The sequence below is a fragment of the Nothoprocta perdicaria genome, unplaced genomic scaffold, assembly GCF_003342845.1.
Source record: "Nothoprocta perdicaria isolate Ctin4 unplaced genomic scaffold, notPer1 scaffold_59, whole genome shotgun sequence".
NCBI classification, from domain to species: Eukaryota; Metazoa; Chordata; class Aves; order Tinamiformes; family Tinamidae; genus Nothoprocta; species Nothoprocta perdicaria.
The window spans coordinates 1,498,664-1,509,167 of NW_020455854.1; the positions used below are offsets into that span (position 1 = coordinate 1,498,664).

The 10,504-nt window shown below is 61.8% G+C and overlaps 1 protein-coding gene across 1 annotated transcript in view; it reads right to left on the bottom strand.

The window, feature by feature from the left end:
* Positions 1–1,563: 1,563 nt before the first annotated feature.
* FBXL16 (F-box and leucine rich repeat protein 16) overlaps positions 1,564–10,504 on the bottom strand; it is a 15,957-nt gene continuing 7,016 nt past the window's right edge. Inside the window, exons 2-6 of the mRNA XM_026048989.1 lie at positions 4,682–5,401; positions 2,926–3,434; positions 2,657–2,741; positions 2,366–2,429; positions 1,564–2,124 (exon numbers count right to left, since the gene is read on the bottom strand). Coding sequence (XP_025904774.1) covers positions 1,976–2,124; positions 2,366–2,429; positions 2,657–2,741; positions 2,926–3,434; positions 4,682–5,386 — 1,512 coding nt within the window. The 5' untranslated portion in view covers positions 5,387–5,401 and the 3' untranslated portion in view covers positions 1,564–1,975. The remainder of the gene's footprint in view (positions 2,125–2,365; positions 2,430–2,656; positions 2,742–2,925; positions 3,435–4,681; positions 5,402–10,504) is intronic.

Below are 10,504 nucleotides of genomic sequence, written 5' to 3' on the forward strand. Positions count from 1 at the left end.
AAGTTCCGCCCCCAGAACAAGCTCCGCCCCCAGGAGAAAGCCGCACCCCCAGAAAAACCCCGCCCTGGACACGCCCATCCCCGGCCACAGGCTCCGCCCCTGGAACAACTCCCGTGCCTGGCTCAAGCCACGCCCCCGCAATCAAGCCCCGCCCTAGACACGCCCCTTTGGGTAGGGGCGGGGTGTTGCCAGGGATGCGGGGGGGCTGCCCAGCCAGGGCAAGTGGGGCTGCCCCATGGGGGACATGGGGTGCCCATGGGGGTCAGGGGGCTCTGGGGACACTGCTGGGGACACTGCGTCTCTCGGTGGGGGCACGGCGGGGCGCAGGGCAGGCTATGGGGCAGCGCTGGAGGGGTCAGGACATGCGGGGGCTGTGGGGTGTGCGCTGGGATGTGGGGGTGCCCTGAGCACAGGGAGCGCCCTGGGGTGCCCCTGGGGGGAGCAGGGTACCCTGGGATGGGGGGGCACATATGGGSTATAGGGGTGCACCAGAGAAGGCAGCCCTGGGGGAGATGGAGGCGCCGTGGAGCCTGGGGGGGCTCTGGAGGATGTGGGGTGCCCCCATGTGGGGAGGGCAGCGGGGTGTCCGGGTGCCATGGGGCGCTGGGGGCGCATCCCCGTCTTCTCCTACCCCAACATGGCTGTGGGGCAGTGGGAACGCAGCACACGCGTCCGGGACCCCCCGTACCCCAAGCTCTGGGGATTTCTCCTCTTTCACGTCCCCTCCTGGCGGCCGTGGCCGTCCCCACGGGGCGCGTGGACCCTCTCCCGCGGGCCACGAGCCAAGCAGAGCCGGAGGCGGCGGCGCTCGGGACAGCAGTTCCTTCCCGGTCGTTACAAAGGCGAAACAAACCCAAAGGGAGCCCGGAAAGCGCGAGTCCGGAGGGCGGGCGCCGCGCGGCCGCGCTCCTCCTCGCCCCGGGCCGCCCCGCTCCGCGGCCCGGGCTGCCCCGGGCGGCAGCGCGGAGCGGAGGGGCCGCCGCGCCCATGGCTTTAGAGGCTGGAAGAGCTGCAGTGCTTGGTGTCCTGAGGTGGCATCTCCTCGGCGCCGGCCCGGCCGCGCGGGCTGCTCCGGGTGCCCGCGGGGCCGCAGCCGGTGTCCCCCTTCCCGCCCTCCCCGGGGAGACAGAGCAGCGACGACCCCACGGGCGGCGGGGCGGGAGCGGGGCCGCGCGGCGGGACGGGCGGGACGCGCGGCCCGTCGGGGCGGGAGGAGCCGCCGCGGCCGCCGGCGGCAGCGCGGGGCTCCCTTGGCACGAGACGGAAGCAAGCGAGCATGCGAGGGCGGCAGGCAGCCGGGGACGTCGGGGGGCAGCGGGAGGGCGCCGGGCGCCCGGGGACGGGGCGCGCGCCGGGGCTGTACAGCACAGGGGGGCGAGGGGCGGCCGGCGTTGGAGGGCACCAGGGTGCGTCCGCCGGAGGGCCGAAAAGCGCTGCCCGCCAGGGCGCATCCTTCCTCCTCCTCCTCCTCCTCCTCTCCGTGCCCGGGCACTCAGCGCCCAGCTCGCCCAGGGCAGCGGGAGCGCAGGGACCCGGCAGCTGGGACCGCTGCTGCCCGCCCCGCCGCCGCCTCCTTCCTCGCTCGGCTCCGTCCGCGTGCGCTTTTGGCGGTTTGCGCGTCCATTTGTGTGCTTGGGAGGGGCTTGCGGGGCAGCGCACGACGAAGACGACGATGGAGAAGTGGGGAAGGTCCAGCACCCCGCTGGGCTGCAGCGGGGCGGGCGCAGGCACCGGCCGCCCTGTCCCCCGCCTCCTCCTGGAGCGACGAGTCTCTCCAGTGCCAGTGTCCGATGCGTCAATGTGCGGGACTCGGCTTTACACGCGGTTGCTTAAATCGACAGTGTCTCTTGCGTCTCTCCTCCTCAGACAGAAAGAAATGAGGTGGGTGATGTCAGACGATGGCGCAGCTCGGTGGGTCACTGCTGGGGCTGGAGAAGACGGCTCCGCGGACCGGCCGATGCGCGCGGCGAAGCGGCTACTCGATGACCATGCAGCACGGCAGGTGCTGGGAGAAGTACTTGAAGAGCTCCGGGGTGGCACCGGGGCAGTTGGTCAGCTCCAGCTCCTCCAGCTCCTGCAGCTGCACGAGCCCCGAGAGCCCCGTCGTGGTCAGCAAGGGGCAGCCTGCAAGCAGAGAGCACGGCGTGTTGGCGGGGTGGCCGCGTTGCAGGTGCCTGTCCCCGCGGCCTGGGCGTCTGTCCCGGTGTCCAACGGGAGCCCACCGGGAAGGGGAGCGCCACCAGGACCAGTGGCATGGGACATTGGAGCTCCACCCCAAGCCTATCCYCAGGGGCCTGTCCCTGTTCCCATGTGGAGGCTCTCCCTCGGTGCCCAGGCCGAGGACGGAGCGGAGCAGGGGTCTCACCTGCGAGAGACAAGAGGCGCAAACTGCCCATGCTCAGGAGATGCTTCAGGCCRAAGTCTTGCACCTAGGAAAGAAAAAGATCTGGGATCCCAGCTCCCGGAACAGCACTGCCAGGAGCAGCGCGACTCCCGCTGCTGCTTCCAAGGCAGCTGAGCCTGGCGGGGTGGTAGCAGGATGAGATCCCTGGTCCCTATTCCCTTTCCCAGCACTGCGCGGCTCCAGCTGCCCGGCTGGCTCTCTGGCTTTCCRGGTGCAGCAGGGAGCTGCGCCGCGGGAAGGGAGGGCTCCTACCTGGCAGCACCAGCGCAGGTACAGGCTCCGCAGGGACGACATGGTGGACAGGTAGCTGAGGCCGGTGTCGGTGATCCGCACACACCTGCCGGGGGAAGCGGGCGTCAGGCCGGCCGGACACAGCCCCACGGCCCAGGGAAGGAGCTGTGGAGTCCTGCTCCGGCCACGGCCAACTCGCTGCATCCGTAGCCATCCCCTTTGCCCATGGACAAGACAAGACACCGGCCTCCCCGCCAMGGCCCAGCTCCCACCCGTCCACAGTCCCTCACCGATCCAGCACCAGCTCCTCCAGCTTGTGCAGGTCGCAGGCGATGTACTCGAGGGCCATGTCGGTGATGCGAGGGCACCAGGACAGGTCGAGGCTGCGCAGCTTCCGCAGGTTCTCGGCCACCAGCTCCACGCCGTCGTCCGTCACCTTGGAGCAGCCCGAGAGGCTGAGCACGCTCAGGTTGGGCAGGCTGTGCACCATGTTGACCACGCCGTGGTTGGTGATCTCCCAGCAGGAGTTGAGGCGCAGGGTGTGGGTGGTGTAGCCCTGCTTGGCGGTGAAGTAGGCCAGCGCCGTGTCCGTGACGTGGTAGGCCTGCAGGTTGAGCTCGGTGAGGTTGGGCAGGAGCTGCGAGATGGCCGCGATGGCGTCGTCGGCCACGTTGATGCAGTCGCTGACGCTCAGCGCGGTGATGCGGGCGTTGAGGCTCGACCAGAGCCCGGCCTCCGTGAAGTCGTTGCAGCCCGACAGCTCCAGCCGCACTACGCCCTGCATCTGCTCCAGCATCACCTGGCGAGAGGCTCGTGGTCAGCGCAGGCTGCACCCGCTCCCGCAGCACCTCCCATGCCAGTGCCACCCGCGGCCGTGCCAGCAAGACTCAGGGAGACCCTTCACAGCCCTGCCGGGCTCCATCAGGTGCTAAATTACCCACCGCGTCCTGCCCTGGGCTCTTCCAACTGCYGCCAGCCCTTTGCCCTTCCAGCCTTTCCCCACTCTCAATAGCTTATGGATCCCCATGTCCTCCCAAGCGATGGAGCCAGACTGCAGAGGTTCATCCTTTTCCACCTCCTCCTAGGGCCCTCTTTTGCCCGTGTATCTCTGGAGCTGATGGGACATGTCAGCATCAGCAGGATGGTGAGAGTGGGCAGCACCAGACAGGCAGCCCCATATAGAGAGGACACAGCCCATGTGTCAGGGTGGAACATCCCTCCAGAAAGGGACACGCAGGAGAGGAGGGAAGATGTCCTGCACACCACAGCACCCGAGAGGGGATACCCAGCCTGGCGGGGCTCCTGCGGTGCGTGGCTGAGCACTGGGGCTCCCAGCACAGCCCCTGCACTGCAGGATGGAGGCTCCTGCCTACTTTACCACCTGGGTAAAGGAGCAGAGAAGGTGGGCATGCAGGGTTAGGCACTGCAGTGCAGCTGATGAGTGCTACCTTATTGCACTGGAGCAAAGTGACCATGTGTCATCAGGGGTTCACCTCTCCTGAGTTGCGGGGATTGGCTTTTATGAGTCTTCCCCGTCTGTTTCCATTAAGAGCCCTCACTGGCACCGGTGGCACTGGGGGCTCCCTGCCATGGTGAATGTGGGAGCTGGACAGGGCTGCGGTGGCACCGCACCAGCGAGACCGTCAGCTCCTCCAGCCCTGCACACACATTGCCACGCTGGGCAAGCAAAGTGGGGGCAAAATAAAGCCCCAGGCCTGAAGGAGACACCTCCACGCAGAGGAGAGAGGAATCATTCCTGGGACCCAGGGACAAGTGCTCGAAAGGGCTTGATGGCTGAGCAGAGAGTTGGGCTGGGGGGYACAGCCAGTGCAGGCTGTGCTCCTAGGGACAAGGACAGAGATGAGGAGCACTTCCCAAGCTGGTGGATCCAGGCTAGACCCCAGTAATGATGCCAATGTCCCATCAGGGTCATTATGGGGGCTGCAGGGGATGGGGTTGCTGCTACATCAGTGGCTCCCACTTCCCGTGCCATGGAGAGGCTGGTGCAGGACCCGCTCCCCTCCTGCCAGTGCTGGGGACACCTACCTCCAGCCCCGCGTCTGTGATGGTCGACCTCTTAAGGCTCATGGACTTCACCCCCTTCTTGGACAGGGGGTAGTTGTCAATGAACTCACAAATGTCCAGGTCGGAGACACCCACGAGGCAGAAGCCGTCGAAGCCCCGGACAGCGAAGCCCTGGAGGCTGACGAACTCCTTCTCGCCGCTGGGCAGGATGTTGTAGAGCTCTTTGGTGTGCAGGACCGGCGTGAGGCCCACCCAGAACTTGGGCTGGTACAGCACCCTCCGCCACGCCTTGCACACCTGGGCCAGCACACACTTCTCGCAGGCCGAAAAGTACCAGAACAGGCGGTTGAGGATCTTCTCGTCCACCGCCAGCTGCCTCTCCGAGGGCGAGCCGGGCAGCCGCTCCGGCGAGGGCTGCTCCTTGCCCGGGGAGGCCTCGCTCGAGTTCAGTCCCACCAGGGAGGCGCTGGGAGGRGACGACACTCCGGCCAGAGCGGCCAAGGACAGGGGCGATGCCAGGCTGGGTATGGGCAGGTCGCTGTGGTTGGCTAAGGCCGGGCTGAGGATGGCAGGCACGGAGGAAGGCTGGCACAGGCGGTTTTTCACGGCGGGGGTCCCTTTGGTGATGCTGGCGGAGCCAAGTCCGTTGGGCTGTGTGGGGATCTTCACCAGTCCATTGCGGGGCAAACATGGGGGCTTGGTGTCGCCGTTTCTCTGGTTCGACATCTTCCACGGGTCTCTCTGCAACACAGGCAGGAGGGGTGAGGAGCTGCCATGAGCGCTGGGCTCCCCGAGCGCCAGGGGCCGCAGAGGGGTCCAGGAGAGGAGGGTCTTGGGCCACTGACAGGAGCTGGGAAAAGGGGCACCTGGCTCATCCCGACAACAGGGAGAAGGACCACAAAGGGACCCTTAAGAAGACCTCAAGGGAGGTCCTTTTTCTCTGTCATCTCCCAAAGCACCTCTGAACCACGACCGGGACACAGCAACCCTCCCACCTCCCTCTGCCACCACGGCCACCCTGCAGTTCCCGTGGGCACTGTGTGCTCCTCTGCAGGCACATAGGCCTGGTCCTGAGAGCTGAGGTGACGAATGTGTCACAGCCGGCAGATCCAGCCTGTCTCTGCAAAGGCAGCCCGTGGTGCTCAGGGCAGAGGCGGCTGCTGCAGGCTGGGTGGATGGGCCACCCCAGCTGGCAAGGCCTGGGCAAAGCCAAGTGCTTTTGCTCAGCTCTGGGAACCCTGCCTGGGAGCTCAGCATCCCCAGGGGATGGTGGGGAGCAGGACAGCACTGGAGGCACCAGAGAGCCACAGGTGCTGCATGAGGCCACTGCTGGGCTGGGCATAGCCCAGCGAGCAGAGCGGTGTCCTCGGAGGGTTTATGTGGCCCTGGCACCTGCAGTATCCCAGCAGTGGCAGAGTTCTGTCCCTAAATGTTCCCTGCAGGCACGTCCATCCATTATCCCTCCTCTGGGTTTTGCATCGCTTCATTGCAAAGTGCAAGGTGCCAGGACTGAATCACAGATCCACCCCTTGCCCACCTCCCTCCAGGAGCCAAAGTGACCCTGTGAAGCATGTTTGGGGGCTGCCATGGAGGAGAGAGGAACCTGCCTCAGCTGCCCTGAGACACCCCACCTCATGAAGCACCCCCAGATATTTCCCACAGCAGCCCTGGCCTGCTCAGGYGGTGCAAATCCTGCGGTGAAATCCTGGGGCCCCTTCAGGGCAAATCTGAGCAGAAAGAACAAATGCACATTGTCCCCACAGCAAAYGAGACCCTCCTCACAAAGGCCTGGACAGCAGCACGGGACAATCCTGCTACCCCAGCAATTCCAGCCTGAGCAAAGAGGGAGAATTAAAGGCCTGTGTGCAGGAGGGATGGAGGAGGGAGAAGAGGAGGGAGGGAGGTGGGCACCCACACGGCGAGGTGCGTGGGAAGGGCTGGGTGGGCAGGAGAGAGGGAGAGGAAGAAAGGAAGAGGCCGAGCTGGTGCAGGCAGGGAGAGGCTGCGGCTCCATGTGCCGCACAGTGCCAGCTGTGCCRTGGATGGCAGAGCTGGTGCCGGCCGGGAGCTGAGTCTCCCAGCCGCCCGCGAGCCAGGCGGCACCACAGCAAACCAGGCCAATAAATATTTCAGCTGCAGCAAGGCAGGCTTTCAAACAGCCCCGCCACACCCCACGATGCATTATTAAACGCATTTCCCTCTATAAATACGGATGTAAATAATTGATGGGGTCTGGGTCCCCTCCCGTCCAGCAGGTGCCTGTCCTGGGGCGCAGGTGAAGTTCTCCGGGCACCTGGGCCGGTGTCTCCGGCGCTGCCGCTCCGGGGCTGCGCCCCATGAGCAGGCGGCTGGCGCGGAGCCATGCCCGGTGCAGATGCCAGGCTCCGCGGTGCCAGTTGGCTCCCCAGGAAGCACCGCTTGCCCGGCGGGGGCGGCTCTGCCCCACGGCTGCCCAGCACGAGCCGTCCCGGTGCAGGCAGGTGGCTGGTGGGAAGCGCTCGGCTGCTGGGGAAAGCGGCTGTCAATGGAGAGGATCTGGCTCCTCTCCTTGGGAGCAAGGACCCTGCTCACTCAGGTGGGCCCTGAGGGCTAGTGCCATCTGGAGCCCCTCTCCGTCCTCCTTCCATCTGCTTGAGGGAGGCAATGGGGCTGAGATGAAGCAGTTGTGGGCAGCTCAAGGAAGGGACAGGGCAGAGGGTCCAGGCAGCCCAGCTCAGCTCAGGGACTGGCAAGAGAGAGGGACAACCTCCCCCAGCACCCACGGGAGGGAGGCTGCTCAGTGAGTAACCATGTCTGGCTGGCACATCCATTTGGTGACGGCTAATGGGGTCTAAGGACACTCTCTGCTGCCAACTCCCTACAGACACAAGCTAAAAGCCAGGAGTGAAGTAAGGCAAGTATTTTAGGCGCTTGATTTGAGACAGAGATTGCAGGGCCCTGATGTAGGAGGCCTGGCAGGGACATAGTTTTAGCTGTGGTCCTGTCTGGGAGCTGGAATTCCTGCCCCGGAGCCTCTCCCTGCCCTAGGTCCCAGCTCTCAAAGGAAGTGTCCTTGTTACACTGGTGACTGAGGGCAAAAAAGGGACCAGTATTGTGACTGGTGAGCCAGGGACCTTCACATGTGAAGGTCATGGTATGTGAATGTTGGCTTACAAGGAGGATATCTGGTATGCGGACAGTACCCTGCAGAACCTTCCTTCCAGGGCTGGGCCTCTGCAGCCCTCTATGCAGACCCTGGGCTGTGGCTGGAAAGCAGGAATATCCTTTCCTGTCCCTTACCTCACATATTTGACCATAGTTTTTATCTTCCCAATGTCCAGTGCCAGAGCTAACTCTTCCAGATCAATTGGGAGGAGAGAAGCCAGCTAAAATGAGTGGTAGAAGAAAACAAGAGCACAGATAGCTGAGCTGCACAGTCCARTCTATGAATATAAACACCGCAGGGTGCACACGTATAGTATATCCCAGGAACTCCTTACCCAGCACACCAGGGATGCGGAATGGGAGCTGGTGCTAAGGCAATCTACACAGAGCTCTGGCCTCCTTCCAGGTTTGTGGAGTAGTTTTATGACCATTTAGTGAGCTGAATTGCCTCCCTGGAGCCAGCAGCCAGCGAAGTGCAAGGGAGGAGCAAGGCTGTGCAGACAGCAGCCAGGGGAGAGGAGCGGGGAAGCAGGGCCACAACAGCTGATAAACCTGCTCGTCTCTGCCATGCTGCAAGCAGCACTGATGTGGATGTGCCAACAGACAGCCTAGTGGCATAATATTGGTGGCATCAGCTTGGTGAGACACTGTCCTCCAGGGATGGGTGCATCCCTGTGCAGACAGATTGGCACCACTTCTCGCTCAGACCCAGCCTCTGCTGCCTATACTTATAGTGCCCGACAGAGGATTTGGGGCTCTGATGCTTGCACATGGCTTAAATTTGTTTGAGAGTGTAAGAAGAGGAGAGGAGAAAAGGAAGAAACTTAAAACCAGCAGCTCAGAGTTTGGCAGCAATTAGGGAAGCAAACAGAACTTGCACCAGGTTGTCTAACACAGATATACAACACAAATCAAAACAGATAATTACCACACAGCGCAGAAAGGCTGTCGCTCCGGCACAGAGCCCGTGGCTAGAGCAATTCACTGTCCTGGCTGCCTACTGGGGAGAGACCAGATGCTGGGAGAGGGGCAACCCAGGGCCTCAAGCATGGGGGGGACAGTTGAGGGGGGAAAAGATGCTAACAAGTCCTCAAACTGAAATTCAGCCATTGGAAAGTCCTGGCAACAGGTACATCCTGCTCACACCTGGGTTCATCCTCAAGGCGAAGTTCAGAGGGATGAGAGACGTTGACGATCCTGTCTTGGAACGCTAAGTCGGATCCCTCTGTCATCGGCTGAAGCTACCTCTCCAGCTCATAGGAAAAAAAACATGAATGAATTGGGAAGTCATTTCAGAAAGAAATATAACCAGAGACCTGTGGCTTTGGGAGCAAAGCCACGCTCCAAACACCAACTGCAGGATGATAGAGAGGTGAAAAAACTGCTATATCCAACCAGTCTGCATACACACGGTCACATCTGTCTAGGGAAATGGGCATCTGGGGATGTGGGGTACTCCTATCATCCTGAAAGGAGCAAGACATTGCCTGGGGGAAACCCCAGCCTGAATAACAGGGACCACAGGCTGCGGAGGTATCCTGATTGGATCACTATTCTTTCCTCTGTCTCTGGCAGACTGGGTCAGTCAGCACTTGGACCTGCCCCTACTGCTGCAAGAACCCCSCCATCTACAATCCAGCACTGCAGCAATCCTGCAGGCTCATGGCCCAGGGGCGAGTGTGCAAGTAGTGCATCCTACAGAGAATGGAGTTGTTGTGAGCTGGATGCCCAGATCACACAAAGCCTCCAGTTCCAACTCTTCTTCTAAGTTACRGGGACAATGGTGGGACAACAGTGGGAAGAAGCGCCTTCTTTCAAAGATRCCAGTACAGAGTTCTGGGCTCTCAAGCCTCATTTTGGTACCTCATCCCTACCTATTCCTTATCATGTATCAGAAACTCCATAGGCACTTCCACATGATTTTGGTCACTCCAGAACAACAAAAGAGTAGAGATCCAGCATTCCTTCCTGTCTCTATCATTTATCTACTTGCAGATTGTGTAGCTAGACCAATCACAACACCATCAGAAGGAGTGTTCAGCACTTTGCAYGTTGGTCTTCATAGCAATCCCCTCCTTGCTCTCTGTAGGTCACATCTCTCAGGGTTTGGTGTCTGCCAGCAGTGGAGTGGCAGTTCCCAGTCTGCAGTGGCAGGAAACCTTACAAAAACAAAGGGCAAAGCCTTTCAGTCTCCCAAATTCATTSCAGGGTGCACACTTTATGGAAAATGTCATTGCCAAAGAAATCATTCCATTCATGAGGTTACTCTCATCTACAGTGACTGTCAGTGGGGGTGGAGGTGGGGGTGGCTCTTAACTCAAGAAGTGAGGAGGAAGAAGAGGGTCAAAGAGCCTGTCACTACAAACATCACACAGCGAGAAYGCCAAGAAAAACAAGATGAAAGCCGCCAGAAAGACAGACTTGGTGCAGGCCATTGGAGAATTTTACTGACTCCATGTGGCAGCAAAGAGGGATGAGAGTCTCTAGGGATGAGCAGTAGCATCAGTCACTCTATTAGTGCCACTCTTGTACTGAGTGTTTGCTGTGGGGAGCCCTGACTGCAGCAAGCGAGATGTGCTGGGACAGGCCGCTATCCTGCTGCAGCGGGACTCGGGGCTACTGGGATTTCGGACCGGCAGCGCTCGGGGGCTCCCAGAGACCCTGGAGTTGCTCCCCTGCTAGGTGGACGCGGACAGCGGC